General features: G+C 40.2%; 1 protein-coding gene across 1 annotated transcript; it reads right to left on the bottom strand.

Annotated features, from left to right (window-relative positions):
* Positions 1-2,998: 2,998 nt before the first annotated feature.
* LOC106593103 (zinc finger protein 501-like) lies at positions 2,999-8,259 on the bottom strand. The gene is made up of 4 exons (XM_014184437.2): positions 7,808-8,259; positions 7,249-7,346; positions 6,936-7,113; positions 2,999-4,067 (listed from the first exon to the last, which is right to left on the bottom strand). Exons 1-4 carry the CDS (start codon positions 8,022-8,024, stop codon positions 3,289-3,291), a joined length of 1,272 nt encoding a protein of 423 aa, XP_014039912.1. The 5' UTR covers positions 8,025-8,259; the 3' UTR covers positions 2,999-3,288.
* Between the last annotated feature and the right edge of the window lie 11,735 nt (positions 8,260-19,994).

Genomic DNA, 19,994 nt, shown 5'->3' with positions numbered 1-19,994 from the left:
CAACTACCTCATCCCCATACAGTTATTTATTTATTTTGCTCCTTTGCACCCTAGTATCTCTACTTGCACATTCATCTTCTGCATATTTATCACTCCAGTATTTAATTACTATATTGTAATTACTTCGCCACTATGGCCTATTTATTGCCTTACCTCCCTTATCTTACCTCATTTGCACACACTGGATATAGACTTTTTCTACTATATTATTGACTCTATGTTTTGTTTATTCCTTGTGTAACTCTGTGTTGTTGTTTGTGTCGCACTGCTTTGCTTTATCTTGGCCAGGTCGCAGTTGTAAATGAGAACTTGTTCTCAACCAGCCTACCTGGTTAAATAAAGGTGAAATAAAAAAAAACGAATCAATATGGTTTTAAATGACAGCTTAACGTCTATACAGCCTAAAACTCCAACTCAGCATCTTAATTCAATTACATCAATTAGGTTGTAGGTTTGGAGTTTTGAATCTGAAGTGAAGGTTATGCTGTGGAGGTTAGCATCCGGTATATGTCCCTAACTCCAAATCTATCTTTTTGTAAAAAACCTGTTTAAAAATGCTCACATGCAGATGTGTCTCTCTCTCTCTCTCTCTCCCTCTCTGTATTCCCAGTCATGTGAAATCCATAGATTAGGGCCTAATGAATTTATTTCAATTGACTTTTTTCCTTTTATGAACTGTAACAGAGTAAAATCTTTGAAATTGTTGCATTTTGCATTTATATTTTTGTTCAGAAATATATATATATATACTACCGGTCAAAAGTTTTAGAACACCCCCATTTTTCCAGATTTTATTCATTTAGGGTGAAAGCAAAGCAACCATACAAGTGCAACATATTGTGGGAACTTCTGCAACAGTGTTTGGAAGAATAGTCCGATTTTTTTTTTATTTCCATTGGAGAACGAATGCCACAAGTGTGTTCAGCTGTTAAAAGGTGGCTACTTTGATGAGTACATTTTTCGGGATAAAATGTTGTTAAACAAAACGACTCCATGATTTCTTTTTTGTCTCCAATTGTTTATTTGTTCGATGCTTTAATTTTAGAGTATATTAAGACTGTATGAATTTCAATACAAACTGGAAAAACTGAGGTGTTCTAAAAGTTTTGAACGATAGTGTATATTAAGGAACTGGGTTGGATATAGTCATGGTAGGATATACAATTGAAGTCAAAAGTTTACATAGACCTTAACCAAATACATTTAAACTCAGTTTTTCACAATTCCTGACAGTAAAAATTCCCTGTCTTAGGTCAGTTAGGATCACCACTTTATTTTAAAAATGTGAAATGTCAGAATAATAGTAGAGAGAATGATTTATTTCAGCTTTTATTTCTTTCATCACATTCCCAGTGTGTCAGAAGTTTACATACACTCAATTAGTATTTGGTAGCATTGCCTTTAAATTGTTTAACTTGGGTCAAATATTTCGGGTAGCCTTCCCACAATAAGTTGGGTGAATTTTGGCACATTCCTCCTGACAGAGCTGGTGTAACTGAGTCAGGTTTGTAGGCCTCCTTGCTCGCATACGCTTTTTCAGTTCTGCCCACAAATGTTCTATAGGATTGAGGTCAGGGCTTTGTATTGCCACTCCAATACCTTGACTTTGTTGTCCTTAAGCCATTTTGCCACAACTTTGGAAGTATGCTTGGGGTCATTGTCCATTTGGAAGATCCATTTGCAACCAAGCTTTAACTTCCTGACTGATGTCTTGAGATGTTGCTTCAATATATCCATGTAATTTTCCTCTCTCATGATGCCATCTATTTTGTGAAGTGCCATAGTCCCTCCTGCAGCAAAGCACCCACACAACATGATGCTGCCACCCCCGTGCTTCACGGTTGGGATGGTGTTCTTTGGCTTGCAAGCCTCCCCCTTTTTCCTCCAAACATAACGATGGTCATTATGGCCAAACAGTTCTATTTTTGTTTCATCAGACCAGAGGACATTTCTCCAGAAAATACAATCTTTGTCCCCATGTGCAGTTGCAAACCATAATCTAGCTTTTTTATGGCGGTTTTGGAGCAGTGGCTTCTTCCTTGCTGAGCGGCCTTTCAGGTTATGTTAATATAGGACTCGTTCAACTGTGGATATAGATACTTTTGTACCGGTTTCCTCCAGCATCTTCACAAGGTCCTTTGCTGTTGTTCTGGGATTGATTTGCACTTTTCGCACCTAAGTACATTAATCTCTAGGAGACAGAACGCGTCTCCTTCCTGAGCGGTATGACGGCTGCATGGTCCCATGGTGTTTATACTTGCGTACTATTGTTTCTACAGATGAACATGGTACCTTCAGGTGTTTGGAAATTGCTCCGAAGGATGAACCAGACTTGTGGAGGTCTTCAATTTTTTTTCATAGGTCTTGGCTGATTTCTTTAGATTTTCCCATGATGTCAAGCAAAGAGGCACTGAGTTTGAAGGTAGGCCTTGAAATACATCCACAGGTACACCTCCAATTGACTCAAATGATGTCAATTTGCCTAACAGAAGCTTCTAAAGCCATGACATCATTTTCTGGAATTTTCCAAGCTGTTTAAAGGCACAGTCAACTTAGTGTATGTAAACTTCTGACCCACTGGAATTGTGATAAAGTGAATTATAATTGAAATAATCTGTCTGTAAACAATTGTTGGAAAAATGACTTGTGTCATGCAGTAGATGTCCTAACCGACTTGCCAAAACTATAGTTTGTTAACACGAAATTCGTGGAGTGGTTGAAAAACGAGTTTTAATGACTCCAACCTAACTATGTAAACTTCCGACTTCAACTGTATATACTGTATTCTATACTATTCTACGGTACCTTAATCACTTAATGTTTACATATCTGGCATTACTCATCTCATATGTATATACTGTATTCTATACTATTTTGTATCTTAGTCCGCTCCTCTCTGACATCGCTCGTCCATATATGTACAGTTGAAGTCGGAAGTTTATGATTTCATTTACAAAATGAGAGCAGTGGTACAATAAAATATACTTAGGCCATTTACATGGACATTTATTTTGTGAAGTCAGCAAACAAATAGGGAAAACACTGGAAAGTCAATACACATTAAGAGTCTCTGGGGACTACTGTCCCACCATGTATTGGGCCTGAACCTGTCCTATTGTTCAGCAGCAGCCTACATCCTTATCTCCTGTGTGTTTTATCTCATGTGTTCTCATGTTACCTAACTGATTAAAACTCAAAGGCTTCTCCTGTGTGTTCTCACATATCATTTAACGCTGTAAAACACTTTCCGCACTGGGAGCAGCAATAAGGCTTCTCCCGTGTGGCCTTTCAGGTGCAATAACTGGGTAAAACTATTTCCACACTGGGAGCAGTGTTAAGGCGTCTCCCCTGTGTGTGTATTCTCTCATGTGTTTTCAAGTTCCATAACTGGGCAAAACTCTTTCCACACTGGGAGCAGTTGTAAGGCTTTTCCCCTGTGTGTATTCTCTCATGTCGTTTCAGGGCCCCCACCTGGTTAAAACCCTTTCCACACTGGGAGCAGTGGTAAGGCTTCTCCCCTGTGTGTATTCTCTCATGTGTTTTCAGGCTACATAAGTGAGTAAAACTCGTTCCACACTGGGCGCAGTTGTAAGGCTTCTCCCCTGTGTGTATTCTCTCATGTCGTTTCAGGTCCCCTAACAGGTTAAAACCCTTTCCGCACAGGGAGCAGTGGTAAGCCTTCTCCCCTGTGTGTATTCTCTTGTGTGTTTTTAGGCCACATAAGTGGGTAAAACTCTTTCCACACTCGGAGCAGTGATACGGCTTTTCTCCTGTATGTATTCTTTCATGTATTTTCAGGTTTCTTAACTGGTTACAACCCCTCCCACACTTGGAGCAGTGGTAAAGTTTCTCCCCTGTGTGTATTCTTGCATGTTGTATCAGGTATCCTTTCTGGTTAAAACTCTTTCCACACTGGGAGCAGTGGTATGGCTTTTCTCCTGTATGTATTCTCTCATGTTGTTTCAGGTCCCGTAACTGGTTACAACACTTTCCACAGTGGGAGCACAGGTGTCGTCTTGATGGTTTGGACGTCTCTGGCTCTGGTTCCTGCGAGTCTGGTCTTTCTCCTGCCAAAGACAAAGTGTTCATTTAAATAGAGACCTGAATGAAACCTCCACATGATAAAACTGCCAACGAGGTTAAATCCTAATCAGATTCCTCAATAACAGTTTTAACAATCTTGGTGTGATTTTAAAACAAATGACGTTGTAGAGCTTCCTGATAATTACTGATAATATGTATATACTATATATAGTAAGTCTATATATGACATGTGAAAGAAAAAGTATTTTCATAAAAAACTAAAATATTCACTATGACATCATATGTTCCTAAAACTGATAGTAACTATAATGAACAAAAATATAAACGCAACATGTAAAGTGTTGGTCCCATGTTTGATTAAATGAAATAAAAGGTCACATAATTTTTCCATACGTATACAAAGCTTATTTCTCTCAAATTCTGCACAAAAAGTACATCCCTGTTAGTCAACATTTATAATTTGCCAAGATAATCCATCCACCTGACAGGTGTGGCATATCAAGAAGCTGATTAAACAGCATTATCATTACACAGGTGCCCCTTGTGCTGGGGACAATGAAAGGCCGCTCTAAAATGTGCAGTTTTGTCACACAACACAATGCCACAGATGTCTCAGAGGGAGTGTGCAATTGGCATGCTGACTGCAGGAATGTCCATTGGAGCTGTTGCCAGGTAATTTAATGTGCAGTCGTGGCCAAAAGTTTTGAGAATGACACAAATATTAATTTTCACAAAGTCTGCTGCCTCAGTTTGTATGATGGCAATTTGCATATACTCCAGAATGTTATGAAGAGTGATCAGATGAATTGCAATTAATTGCAAAGTCCCTCTTTGCCATGCAAATGAACTGAATCCCCAAAAACATTTCCAGTGCATTTCAGCCCTGCCACAAAGGACCAGCTGACATCATGTCAGTGATTCTTTCGTTAACACAGGTGTGAGTGTTGACAAGGACAAGGCTGATTGAGTTCGAAAAACAGACTGGAAGCTTCAAAAGGAGGGTGGTGCTTGGAATCCTTGTTCTTCCTCTGTCAATCATGGTTACCTGCAAGGAAACACGTGCCGTCATCGTTCCTTTTCACAAAAAGGGCTTCACAGGCAAGGATATTGCTGCCAGTAAGATTGCACCTAAATCAACCATTTATCGGATCATCAAGAACTTCAAGGAGAGTGGTTTAATTGTTGTGAAGGAGTCTTCAGGGCGCCCAAGAAAGTCCAGCAAGCACCAGGACCGTCTCTTAAAGTTGATTCAGCTGCGGGATCGGGGCACCACCAGTACAGGGCTTGCTCAGGAATGGCAGCAGGCAGGTGTGAGTGCATCTGCACGCACAGTGAGGCGAAGACTTTTGGAGGATGGCCTGGTGTCAAGATGGGCAGCAAAGAAGCCACTTCTGTCCAGGAAAAACATCAGGGACAGACTGATATTCTGCAAAAGGTACAGGGATTGGACTGCAGAGGACTGGGGTAAAGTCATTTTCTCTGATGAATCCCCTTTGCGATTGTTTGGGACATCTGGAAAAAAGCTTGTCCGGAGAAGACAAGGTGAGCGCTACCATCAGTCCGGTGTCATGCCAACAGTAAAGCATCCTGAAACCATTCATGTGTGGGGTTGCTTCTCAGACAAGGGAGTGGGCTCACTCACAATGTTGCCAAAGAACACAGCCATGAATAAAGAATGGTACCAACACATCCTCCTAGAGCGACTTCTCCCAACCATTCAGAAAACAGTTTGGTGACGAACAATGCCATTTCCAGCATGATGGAGCACCTTGCCATAAGGCAAAAGTGGCTCGGGGAACAAAGCATCGATATTTTGGGTCCATGGCCAGGAAACTCCCCAGACCTTAATCCCATTGAGAACTTGTGGTCAATCCTCAAGAGGCAGGTGGACAAACAAAAACTCACAAATTCTGACAAACTCCAAGCATTGATTATGCAAGAATGGGCTGCCATCAGGCAGGATGTGGCCCAGAAGTTAATTGACAGCATGCCAGGGCGGATTGCAGAGGTCTTGAAAAAGAAGGGTCAACACTGCAAATATTGACTCTTTGCATCAACTTCATGTAATTGTCAATAAAAGCCTTTGACACTTATGAAATGCTTGTAATTATACTTCAGTATTCCATAGTAACATCTGACAAAAACACTGAAGGAGCAAACTTTGTGAAAATGTATATTTGTGTCATTCCCAAAACTTTTGGCCACGACTGTATAGTACAAGTCAAACGTTTGGACACACCTACTCATTCAAGGGTATTTCTTTATTTTTTATATATTTTCTACATTGTAGAATAATAGTGAAGACATCAAAACTATGAAAAACACATATGGAATTATGTAGTAACCAAAAAAGTGTTAAACAAATGAAAATATAGTTTAGATTCTTCAAAGTAGCCACCCTTTGCCTTTGCCAGCTTTAGACACTCTTGGCATTCTCTCAACCAGCTTCACCTGGAATGCTTGGCATTCAAACAGATATGTGCCATTTTTAACAAGTTCTGTAGATCAGATGTTAATGAAGCAATACAGACAAAATTGACAGACAAAATTGAAGTGTCTGGAGTTTTGTTTGCCTGTTCTAGAGTCTTGTAAAGATAGGGGTTTGACTGGCAATGTAACATCCATAACATTTTTAGGAACAGTTTTTGTAAAACATGAACCTTACATTGGATCATCCTAAAACTTTCTCTCTAAAGCTAACTTTCATCAAGGTTTTATATGGTCTATTGGCTTCTCTCTTTTCATAGGCAGAATCCTTTTTCAGTGTTATGATATTCATAACATCCATATCCACCAGTCTATCTTCATGTTAACTAACAGAAGTCTGCTGGTTGTCCTGGTAACAGACACCAGATCTATTTTATTTGTTCGAACTAAACTACAGCACTTACTTTGATGTGTCAAATCTGATCCTTTCTTCCGTTCTCCTCCGCTCACAGTTCCATTCAGCCCCGTTGTTTTCCTGCAGTCCACCAGCAGCACAGACAACTTCTTCATACCCAGCAGTAAGGCGCTACCGGGAGAGGCATGACACGGGTACTCCGGGAGGGAGGAAGGGCTAGCGTTGTCCTGGTAACCATAAAGAGGGGACACAGACACATATCATTATGGATGCTGATGCCACTGTTGTCATAAAGTGCATTACAGAAACCCAGCCCAGACCCCGATAGAGCAAGCTGTATGCTAGACCAGACCAAGCTGTACCATCTGGTGTTCTGATCTGGAGAGACTCTTCTCTGCCTCGTCAGCATCAGGATGTTGTTGAGGCTCCCCAGAGGATCCACGATAGTCATGTCTCTCTCCTGTGTGAATGAGAACATAAACAGATGGTAAACTTATGACCGTCTCTTAAAATCACAGAGTCTTACAAGAGGCATTAATATCTGAAAACGCCTAAAATGGCCACTTTCATCATGATTTCCTAAAATATTGTTTGTGATGCAAATGTAAAAGGGTCGTTCCACAAAATGGGAGGCTTTTGCATCCCTTTGACATTTTAAGTAGAAAATATGCACCAATACTGAATTTTAAAAGCCTGTTACATCAGATGAGGGGAACTTTAATGTAGACCACATGGAGAATGAGAATTCAATACATCGAAGTCCCAAAAACATATGTACCAATGGCAGATTGTCCCTTAAACAATTCCTACAGTACTGAACAACATATTCAAGAGTAGAACTTCAGTAGAATGCCCCTTTAAAACCCCACATTAGTTCAACAACTGCATAGTTTGTGCCCCTGTTTTTAAGACAATACCTACTGGTGTTAATCTGATATTCTGTCTCCTCCTCTTTCACTGCCAACACGTCTTCCTCCTTCACCTTTATTGAGATAGCATCCTCTTCCTCTCTAAAAGGTTCTTTCTCTTCTTTCACTTTAACATACTCCTCTTCCTCCTTTTTCATTCTGAAAGATTCTTTCTCCATACAACAGACCCCCTCTTCATTAGCAATGGAGGAGTACTTTAGTGAGCTCATGGTCAGGGATGTTAGCTAGCTAGTTAGGTAGCATTAGCGACCAGCCTAGTGCTACGCTCAGTATCAATCGTTAACAAGTTTGGAAATTAGATTAAAATTGATACGTCAAACGAAATTTGTTTAAAACACTGAGATTAGCTAATGTACATTAACATGGTCTAAAGCGTCAATCTTTCAGTTTTATGTTGGCTAGCAAGCTACCTAGGTGATTGAAAAAGTAGCCGTGTTGTTGTTCCTGAAGATGCGTCCCGTCCACTAGATTGTACGTCACGCAAGAAGCGTCACCTGAAAGACGCACATCGCCATCTGCTGACTGGAGTGGGTAACGCAGTTTGGAAACAATAGTTACTACACTTTTTGTATTGCAAAGAACGTCATAATAATTGAACAATAAGCTGATATATTTTCTCTTACAAATAATACTTTCCTGTACACAGACGTAGAAGCTTAATATGAATATGTAGAAGCTTAATAAATACTTCCATGAAGTGTGTTAATACACATTTTCTCTGTTTATTTTTCACATTCGTTTTTATCTAGATGTGACCATACTATTCCCTTAAAGCCACGCTCTATAAGATACAAAATCATCCTGTAAACAACAGAGCAAATGAATCACATGCAAATAGCACTTGATTATCTGTAGCGCTATACACTGGGTAGACAAAACATTAAGAACACCTGCTCCTTCCATGACATAGACTGACCAGGTGAATCCAGGCTAAAGCTATGATCCCTTACCGATGTCACTAGTTAAATCCACTTCAGTCACTGTAGATGAAGAGGGGGAGACAGGATAAATAAGGATTTTTAAGCCTTGACATGAGACATGGATTGTGCATGTGTGCCATTTAGAGAGTAAATGGGGAAGACAAAATATTTCAGTTACTTTGCACGGGGTATGGTAGTAGCTACCAGGTGCACCGGTTTGTGTCAAGACCTGCAACGCTGCTGGGTTTTTCAGGTCAACAGTTTCCCATGTGTACAAAGAATGGTCCACCACCCTAACAGTGGTGGTCAGTGCCGTTTAAGATGAGGTAGGACGATTTGTTTTTTCATGAGCATGGCCTTAATTCTATTACAGCATATTGGATGACTGTCATTCATATTCCACTCACCCTGTTCAATGTAACAGCAATAGGTTTAGGCTACTACATGATACTCTAATTGTCCCTATACCTATCATACCTATCATGAGGTAGCAACCTAGCCTATGAATTAAAGTTTATAATTTAGGTTAACTCAGGTCGGGGGAAAAATTTTGCGGTGACAGACTGACACATGGACAGACAGTGACACATTCAATATCGTCTTGCACACTCTCGCCTGCATCTAGCCGGAATAGAGATATTACTGGACAAATTCAGGTATGTTTATCCCCGTTTTCTTCCGTTTAAGAAACGTTTGTCAACAGAATCGGCGGAATGAATACACCCCTGATCATGCATAAACACAGTTCACTTTCATTACAGCCACGTTGTGTTCCTTCTCGCATCTATGCACTCTCCTCTTATCACCTTTTCCCTTTGTTTCTGTACTTCAATGCACAACACATCAGCTGTATGTGACCAGGCGAAAAAACCTTTCCAAGCCAAACCATATCATAACTGAAACACAGAGATTACATTGTTTTGTCCATATTAGCTAAAATAACATTAACATCAGTCAACATAGCTAATAGAAATAACGTGTTAGTAAACCTGCTACAATCATGCAGTAACGTTACAGTGTACAGTCAGTTAGCAGTTTAGCATTTACATTGGCGGTCCCGGTGGCAATAAATTTGTCAAACGAAAAGCTTACCTTGACTTGGAAGAGTTCCAGTGTTGTGTTGGATAGTCATAGCCAGCTAGCTAACATAGCATCCCTTTGTTTAAGCCAAGTGTTTGAGTAGGCTAAACTAGATAGCAGCATTTGCCAGCTAAGTAAGTGAAACTGAAAGTGGAAAATAGGTGACGAAATATCTCTCTCTCGCTTCTCCTTCATTTTGGAATAAATTAATTTGTTAAAAACTGTTCAACTATTGTCTTTTTCTCTCTTTTAGTCAACTACGCACCACATGTTATGCACTGCAGTGCTATCTAGCTGTAGCTTATGCTTTCAGTACTAAATAAATTATCTGATCCTTTCATTGGTTGGACATCATGTCAGTTCATGCTGCAAGAGCTCTGATAGGTTGGAGGATGTCCTCCGGAAGTTGTCATAATAACTGTGTAAGTCTATGGAAGCCTTGAGAACCATAATCCTCCTAGGTTTTGTATTGAAGTCAATGTACCCAGAGGAGCATGCAAAATAGTATGTTTTAATCAATTATTTGGTGACGTGATTATATTTAGTAAAGTTTTATCTAAAAAGCACAACTTTTAAATATTTTACCATTTTTATTTTTCTGAAAATAACTGAGGATGATGGTTCTCCCCTTCCTCCTCAGAGGAGCCCCCACTGTACCCAAAGGACATCCAGCCAACTTGACACAATTGTAGGAAGCATTGGAGTCAACATGGGCCAGCATCCCTGTGGAACGCTTTCGACACCTTGTAGAGTCCATGCCCCGACCAATTTAGGCTGTTCTTAGGGGAAAAGGGGAGGGTCCAGCTCCATATTAGGAAGTTGTTCCAAAAGCTTGGTATAATCAGTGGATATATCGGCCATTTAACAGACACTTTTATCCAAAGCGATTTGCAGTCATGTGTGCACACACTTTACATACGGGTGGTCCCAGGAATCAAACCCACTACCCTGGTTTAACAAGCACCATACTCTACCAACTGAGCTACAGGACCACAAGGAATGATCAAGGAAGGATGGAGATTTATTTTTAAAACACACACACACACAGCCTGAGTTTGAAAAATATAATTTAATCAAAGACCGTGACATTGAAACTGACATACTCCATATTTTGTTCAAATAAATTGTTATTTGTCACATGCGCCGATTACATCAGGTTACAACATACCTTACCGTGAAATGCTGAATACAACCTTACTGTGAAGCCCTTAACCAACAATGCAGTTTAAGAAAAATAAGAGTTAAGAAAATATTTAGTAAATAAACGAAAGAAAAAAAAGTAACACAATAAAAAAACAATACCGAGGCTATATACAGGAGGTACCAGTACAGAGTCAATGTGGAGGCTATATACAGGAGGTACCAGTACAGTGTCAATGTGGAGGCTATATACAGGAGGTACCAGTACAGAGTCAATGTGGAGGCTATATACAGGAGGTACCAGTACAGAGTCAATGTGGAGGCTATATACAGGGGGTACCAGTACAGTGTCAATGTGAAGGCTATATACAGGAGGTACCAGTACAGTGTCAATGTGGAGGCTATATACAGGAGGTACCAGTACAGTGTCAATGTTGAGGCTATATACAGGAGGTACCAGTACAGTGTCAATGTGGAGGCTATATACAGGAGGTAACAGTACAGTGTCAATGTGGAGGCTATATACAGGAGGTACCAGTACAGAGTCAATGTGGAGGCTATATACAGGAGGTACCAGTACAGAGTCAATGTGGAGGCTATATACAGGGGGTACCAGTACAGAGTCAATGTGGAGGCTATATACAGGAGGTACCAGTACAGAGTCAATGTGGAGGCTATATACAGGAGGTACCAGTACAGAGTCAATGTGGAGGCTATATACAGGAGGTACCAGTACAGAGTCAATGTGGAGGCTATATACAGGAGGTACCAGTACAGAGTCAATGTGGAGGCTATATACAGGGGGTACCAGTACAGTGTCAATGTGAAGGCTATATACAGGAGGTACCAGTACAGTGTCAATGTGGAGGCTATATACAGGAGGTACCAGTACAGTGTCAATGTGGAGGCTATATACAGGAGGTACCAGTACAGTGTCAATGTGGAGGCTATATACAGGAGGTAACAGTACAGTGTCAATGTGGAGGCTATATACAGGAGGTACCAGTACAGAGTCAATGTGGAGGTTATATACGGAGGGTAACGGTACAGAGTCAATGTGGAGGCTATATACAGGGGGTACCAGTACAGAGTCAATGTGGAGGCTATATACAGGGGGTACCGGTGCAGTGTCAATGTGGAGGCTATATACAGGGGGTAACGGTACAGAGTCAATGTACTGAGGTACAGGTTAGAAGCAGGTGTTGTTATAAAAAACATGCAGCTTTATGCAATTTGATTTAATGTGGCTTAATGACCAAAAGCACAATTCTATTTTTGTAAAAAAAAACATGAGACAAGTGTACGAGCATATGTGTGTTCTCTCATGAACTTTAAGTAGCCTATATTTGATGTGATATATTCCTTTCGTGACAGGATTGTGTCACGGCACAGATCTGGGGAAGTGGACCAAAGCATTTCTGCAGCATTGAAGGTCCCAAAGAACACAGTGGCCTCCATCATTCTTAAATGGAAAGCTTGGAAGTTTGGAACCACCAAGACTCTTCCTAGTGCTAGCCGCCTGGCCAAACTGAACAATCAGGGGAGAAGGGCCTTGGTCAGGGAGGTGACCAAGAATCCGATGGTCACTCTGACAGAGCTCAAGAGTTCCTCTGTGGAGATGGGAGAACCTTCTAGAAGGACAACCATCTCTGCAGCACTCCACCAATTTGGACTTTTTGGTAGAGTGGCCAGACGGAAGCCACTTCTCAGTAAAAGGAACATGAAAGCATGTTTGGAGTTTGCCAAAAGGCACCTAAAGGACTCTCAGACAATGAGAAACAAGATTCTCTGGTCTGATGAAACCAAGATTGAACTCTTTGGCCTGAATGCCAAGCGTCAGGTCTGGAGGAAACCCGGCAGGGACTGGGAGACTAGTCAGGATTGAGGGAAAGATGAACAGAGCAAAGTACAGAGAGATAATTGATGAAAACCTGCTCAAGAGCATTCAGGACCTCAGACTGGGACAAAGGTTTACCTTCCAACAGGACAATGACACTAAGCACAGAGCAAAGACAACATAGAAGTGGCTTTGGGACAAGTTTCTGAATGTCCTTGAATGGCCCAGCCAGAGCCTGGATTTGAACCCGATCAAACAACTCTGAAGAAATCCTGAAAATAGCTTTGCAGCGACGCTCTCCATTCAACCTGACAGATCTCGAGAGGATCTGCAGAGAAGAATGGGAGAAACTCCACAAGTACAGGTGTGTCATACCCAAGGCGGCTTGAGGCTGTAATCACTGCCAAAGGTGCTTCAACAAAGTACTGTGTAAAGTTTCTGAATACTTATTTAAATGTGATATTTCAGTTTTAATTTTAAAATGCATTTGCAAACATTTCTAAAATCCTGTTTTTGCTTCTTCATTATAGGGTGTTGTTGTGCAGATTTATGAGGAAAACCTCCCAATTTACAAAATTTTTGAATATTCCAGTAAATTCAGGAAGTAAACTGAAAATTACAATTCTCTTCTATGGTTTTCAATTAGGAAAATGTGGAATTGGAATTGGGTTTACTTTCTGAATTGACTGGAATTTAAATGGAATTGACTCCAACCCTGGTTTTACTACAAAGCTGTCAACGTAATAATTTAGTCAATCGATGTTATAATGCATAACACTCACAGATGTGCTTGTTCTCATTGAGTACATTTTCTAATTGAATAAAACAGAATTAAACAAATAAAATGTATTATGCACCTGAATAACTTCAACAATCTGGTTGATTCTCTACTCAACAACACTGACTGTGAATCAATCTGGTTGATTCTCTGGTTGATTCTCTGCTCAACAATACTGGCTGTGAATCAATCTGGTTGATTCTCTGCTCAACAACACTGATCGCGTCAAACTTTGCTGTGTGTCCAAGGCTGTCACTTCTGTCATCAGTTGCCATCACCAGTGCTGCACCTTTGTCCTTGAGAGACTGGATGATGGCTGCCTGCTCCCTCTTCCGTAGTGAGAACACTTCTGGCTCAACATGGGCTTCTGAGAGACTGGATGACGGCTGCTTGCTCCCTCTTCCATAGTGAGAACACTGCTGGCTCAACATGGGCATCCTGGTGATGAAAGAAAGTGTGACGGTCAATGGTAGCCACTCCCATTGTGTGAAGCAGTTGTAGTCTTTGTTGGCATGTATCCAGACACCAGAATGGCAGTAGAAAGGAGCCTGTTCCCCGCATGGTTCCTCACAATCATTGGCTGCCTCGACCACTCCCCCACCTGACCACAGGACCAGCACTACTGTCTGACCTTCATTCCTACAGCCTTCATCACCGTCCTTGGTGTCTCTTCACCGAGTAAGTAAAGCTAGTATAAGAAACCTGTCCCATTCTACTTGCCTATTATCTTTGTTTAGAAATAGTCATGTGTGACTTACTGAAGTATTTAGAAATATAGAAATAGTAGAACGAGCAATGTCAGTGTCTGGAATATAAATATATATACAGTTAGTTTACAATGTATATGATGGTGTGTATAGACACTATAGACTGTAAATGAATATAAAAGGTGTGTACAGCAGTAATTATATGTTAGGATAATTTGTATGTTTTAGGATAATGACTTAAGTGTTCCGCTCTGAAATTGTAGGATATGGGGTAATGTTTGATTATTATGAGAAGATAAAACCAGGATGTGTCGATCTGTTAGTGTTGTAATATTATGATGTTATATTCTTTAGTAAAGATGTCAATATATGATGAATGAAATGAATGTTTGAAGAGGTGATTCCGTGATAATCATTCATTATATATTGGGAGGTAATGCAGCGATCATTACTTACTTTTGGTTTTGAAGAGGTGATTCAGTGATAATCATTCATTATATATTGGGAGGTAATGCAGCGATCATTACTTTTGAAGAGGTGATTCAGTGTTAATCATCTGTTTTATTTTGGGTAGTAAAGACTAGTTATTTTTTATTTTTGTAGAGGTACCCAGCGAATGAGTTGAGTTGGTTATGAATAATGGTAATTTTGTGTGAAATTTACCAAGTGAATGAATTGAGTTGTTTATGTATAGTGCGTTGTGTATGTTTCATTGTTTGTTTGTCTGTGGATTATGGCGGGAGTTATTGGGTAATGGCCTAATAGTGGAATACAAAGTTAGGAGTAGGACAGAAATTATTCTAATAAAAGATTGTACGTATTTGTTAGTGACAATTTCCTACCATAGGACAGCATTGGAAATGTACAACCCCTTCGTATATCAGTAAGATAATTATAAAGACATTCTGTAGACAATAAAAAATAAAATAAAAAATAATTAAACAAATATTTTGTAATCCTATCACCACCACTGGTGATAACACTGTTGTATAACATATAACTATTACTCTACACCCTTAAGAAAGAAAGATAGGAATTGAAGTTTACCATGTGGTTTTCTCTCTGAGGCCTGTGTGTGAAATATATTTGAGTCTAAGTAGAACCATTTACTATAGCCTGGATCAAGTGAGAGTAGAATTAGAATTACATTGTCACCCACTGTTAGTTAACACACACTGAAAGAAGATAGAGGAGAAGTTATATAGGCATATTCCTACATATTACACCCACTTTAGGATAACCTTCTAGAAAAACACGACACGCAGACAATCTAAATAAAAAGCCGCAGCACCATGGCACAGTCACATCAGAATGAGGAGATCGGAGCAATGAAGCCTGTCACGCCTGTTGAAAGAATGCAAAATAAGTATCCTACTGTGGAATTTACAGTCACTTTTAAGAAATTGCATGTCTGGACTGAGATGGCAGGAGAAAATAGATATCCGATAGCTGTTTCATTCAACAAGAATAGGTTGGATTTTAGTCAAGGAGATAATTCAGACAAGAAAAATGGACAAAAAGAAGATGATAGAAAATAGTACTCTTGTATCAGAAACTGTGATTGAAATGATGTTGCTGGAAGGACAGATCTTCATGAACAAGGCTACCGTGACCAAACTAAAACTAGAGAGAACAATAGAATGCGGAAAGAAAGAACTGAGTCAAGACAGAGACAGAACAGGTGTACTCCCCACTGTGGCACCCCCATAGAGACTGCCAGAGGTCCGGCCAATAAGAATGTGGTGATTGACAGAGTCGAAAACCTTGGCTAGGTCGATGAATACAGCTGCACACTATTGTCTCTTATCGATGGCGGTTATGATATCGTTTAGGTCCTTGAGCGTGGCTGAGGTGCACCCATGACCAGCTCAGAAACCAGATTGCATAGTGGAGAAGGTACGGTGGGATTCGAAATGGTTGGTGATCTGTTTGTTAACTTGGCTTTCGAAGACCTTAGAAAGGCAGGGTAGAATAGATATGGGTCTGTAGCAGTTTGGGTCTAGAGTGTCTCCCCCTTTAAAGAGGGGGATGATGATAGAATAATTTGTATGTTTTAGAATAATGGTTAAAGTGTTCCACTCTGAAATTGTATGATTGTGTGAAATGTTTGAGAATCATGAGAAGATAAAACGAGGATGTGTGTAGATCTGTTAGAATTTTAATACTAGGGTATTATATTCTTTAGTAAAGATGTAAGCAGAGTGAAGTTGTAGAGTAGGTAATAGAAAATCATTAGAGGTTTTCAAACCAAGAGGGCCCCACCGGGGGAGATGGAGGTGAAAGCCTTGAAGGATGGGACAAAATGTATGGTTCTTTGTGGTTAGTGGAAAAGTACTGGTTGTTTGAGAAAGGAGTGGTCTAAAGATAGGAATGTGTGTGTGTGTATTATAAAAGGACTGGGTCGTCATTTTTGACTTTAGAGCTCTCATGAATACAGATCAACGAACCTTTAATAAAATCTGAGACTTTGCCCAATTATTATTGATCCCAGGGTCTTACAAACCTCGGGAAATTGGTCAAAGATTAAATGATTGTTTAATTATCATTATTGGGATTGAAAATTCTCGTGACAGATGACCGCGGCAACTTTTCAATCAGACAATAAGAAAGAGAGGTTGAACAGGCTAGTAATAGGGGTTGCAACAATTTCGGCAGATCATTTTAGAAAGAGAGGTTCCAGATTGTATAGCCCGGCTGATTTGTAGGGGTACAGATATTGCAGCTCTTTCAGAACATCAGCTATCTGGATTTGGGTGAAGGAGAAATGGGGGAAGCTTGGGCAAGTTGCTGTGGGGGGTACAGGGCTGTTGACCGGGGTATGGGTAGCCAGGTGGAAAGCATGGCCAGCGTAGAAAAATACTCATAGAAATTCTCAATTATCTTGGATTTATCGGTGGTGACAGTGTTTCCTAGCCTCAGTGCAGTGGGCAGCTGGGAGGAGGTGCTCTTATTCTCCATGGACTTTACAGTGTCCCAGAACTTTTTTGAGTTTGTGCTACAGGATGCAAATTTCTGTTTGAAAAAGCTAGCCTTTGCTTTCCTAACTGCCTGTGTATATTGGTTCCTAACTTCCCTGAAAAGTTGCATATTATGGGGGCTATTCGATGCTAATGCAGTATGCCACAGGATGTTTTTGTGCTTGTCAAGGGCAGTCAGGTCTGGAGAGAACCAAGGTCTATATCTGTTCCTGGTTCAATTGTTTTTGAATGGGGCATGCTTATTTAAGATGGTGAGGAAAGCACTTTTAAAGAATAACCAGGCATCCTCTACTGATGGGATGAGGTCAGTCTCCTTCCAGGATACCCGGGCCAGGTCGATTAGAAAGGCCTGCTCGCTGAAGTGATTTAGGGAGCGTTTGACAGTGATGAGGGGTGGTCGTTTGACCGCAGACCCATTACGGATGCAGGCAATGAGGCAGTGATCGCTGACATCTTGGTTGAAAACAGTAGAGGTGTATTTGGAGGGCAAGTTGGTTAGGATGATATCTATGAGGATGCCCGTGTTTACGGATTTGGGGTTGCACCTGGTAAGTTCATTGATAATTTGTTTGAGATTGAGGGCATCAAGCTTAGATTGTAGGATGGCCGGGGTGTTAAGCATGTCCCAGTTTAGGTCACCTAACAGCACAAGCTCTGAAGATAGATTGGGGGCAATCAATTCACATATGGTGTCCAGGGCAAAGCTGTGGGCAGAGGGTGGTCTATAGCAAACGGCAACGGTGAGAGACTTGTTTCTGGAAAGGTGGATTTTTTTAAGTATAAGCTTAAATTGTTTGGGCACAGACCTGGCTAGTAAGACAGAACTCTGCAGGCTATCTCTGCAGTAGATTGCAACTCCGCCCCCTTTGGCAGTTCTATCTTGTCGGAAAATGTTATAGTTGGGGTTTTAGGCTGGGTTTCTGTATAGACGTTAAGCTGTCTTTTAAAATACATATTGATGAGTTAGTTAATTAAGATGCTGAGTTTAAAAAGGGTCTTCTTCTATAGAAATAGGTCAGGCCTCTTGCTTAATAGTACAAAGCAGATCATTCAATCGATGTTCTTACTGGTCCTAGACTGTGGTGACATCATCTATATGAATGCAGCTGCCACTTCATTAAATCCATTAGATGCATTTGACCATAGTGCACTTTGTTTTATTATGGGTACAGGTTCAGTACACATCCCTGCATTCTCCATCAGGAAGTAGGCTGACCCTCTTTTTGGTGACGTAGTTCCATTCATTGCCCTCTTTGCATTTATAAAGCTCTTTGACAGTAACTCTCTCTGTAGCCAACATCTACAATAACCGTTAGAGGTAAGAGTTGTTGTTATCATACACAGTCTCAGGGATGGCTAGCTCTGGGAATTCCTTTGGTCTGTACAGAATTAGGTAAATCAGCTCTTTGCACCTTACTTGTGGAGTAATCTCCAAACTTCTCTAAAAGTTTGTTTTGGTGACTCTAGGTTAATTCAGACTGCTGAGTGGTTTCCAAAAAGTTATTACCCCCCTAAACCAGAATGTTAAATGACCATTATGATCTTTTGTACCACTATTACTTTGGGTTTCTAATCCCCCTCTTTCAAAATCCACAATGTGAACACATCTTTAACATTCATGAACCTTCACTATCTTCATCCCTAAACTAGCAACAATAACTATTGTCTATTGTGTGAGCGGACCAAATCATTTGGTGTCACTCTAAAGCGGAAAGGTGGAATAAACGAGTCCAGAGTAGGTTTTCTTGATTCAACACAGTTCTCTATTGAGGGATTTCTGACAATACAAACACTCCAACACAGTCAATGAGAATCTCCAAAGGAATAACATACATCTTCTTCTTTAGGTGACACAGGATCACATTACGATTATAATTTGTAAGTCGCTCTGGATAAGAGCGTCTGCTAAATGACTTAAATGTAAATCTTCAAACTATAACAACAATCACATATTCGTCACCGTCTTAATGGATCTTCTTGGATAGCACCTCTCTCTCCGTAGCCGTTCTCCAGAGATAGTTTATCTTCCTCCCTTCTTGCTGGTTCCATCCTCTCTCTTGTAGGGGAAAGAGAATATCTCATTAGTAGATATGCCTTGTTGGGCTACTATCCGTGAGCCCAGCCTGCCCTCTGGTGGTCCTTCCACAAATGCCTGACGTGTTTTTATTTGTTTCGATATTTCCTGCAGTTTGGTTAATAAAACCCATATTATTCTAAATATATTTAATGGTTGCATACAATGAAATGCAATCTGTTAGGGTAAATCTTGGAGGAATTTTGATAGTAAACTAAACTACTTTATATGGAAACTGATCTGTCTCTTCAACCCCGTTAAAGTATTCAACCCTGTCACCCTAGTCTCAACCCCGTCACATGACAATATTTGTTAAATAAAATGGCTAAGATGAATAAATATGAATTGAATGTTTTCTGAGTTCAGTGTGAAATGTTAAGGACAATTCCAAGAAGATTAGATTTATATTAAAATTCTGAATGGAAAGCATTTTTTTTATTTAAATGATGACCCGCTGACACAATGTGTTTATTTCAGGGTTTAAAATAGCAACATTCTGAGATTTTACATAAATGTTATATTTATAATAATTTTATTGGTTTGGGGGACACATGAGCATTATGTAAATGTTCATTTTATAACAAGCATATTTTATAATCATATTCAGACCACTTCCATATTGTTTGTGACGGGGTTGATGATAAATGGTGTTCAATTCAGACAAA

The sequence above is a fragment of the Salmo salar genome, chromosome ssa02, assembly GCF_905237065.1.
Source record: "Salmo salar chromosome ssa02, Ssal_v3.1, whole genome shotgun sequence".
Classification (NCBI taxonomy): Eukaryota; Metazoa; Chordata; class Actinopteri; order Salmoniformes; family Salmonidae; genus Salmo; species Salmo salar.
The sequence above is the reverse complement of the archived record's forward strand: the minus strand, read 5'-3'. Positions and strand labels throughout refer to the sequence as shown.

Bases quoted from the DNA above. Each gene is read 5' to 3' on its own strand.
- LOC106593103 (XM_014184437.2), bottom strand. From the start codon at position 8,024: ATGAGCTCACTAAAGTACTCCTCCATTGCTAATGAAGAGGGGGTCTGT. The intron at 7,347-7,807 runs GTAGGTATTGTC...TCATTCACACAG, and splicing joins AGAATATCAGATTAACACCA to GAGAGAGACATGACTATCGT. The intron at 7,114-7,248 runs GTACAGCTTGGT...TATGGTTACCAG, and splicing joins CCAGATCAGAACACCAGATG to GACAACGCTAGCCCTTCCTC.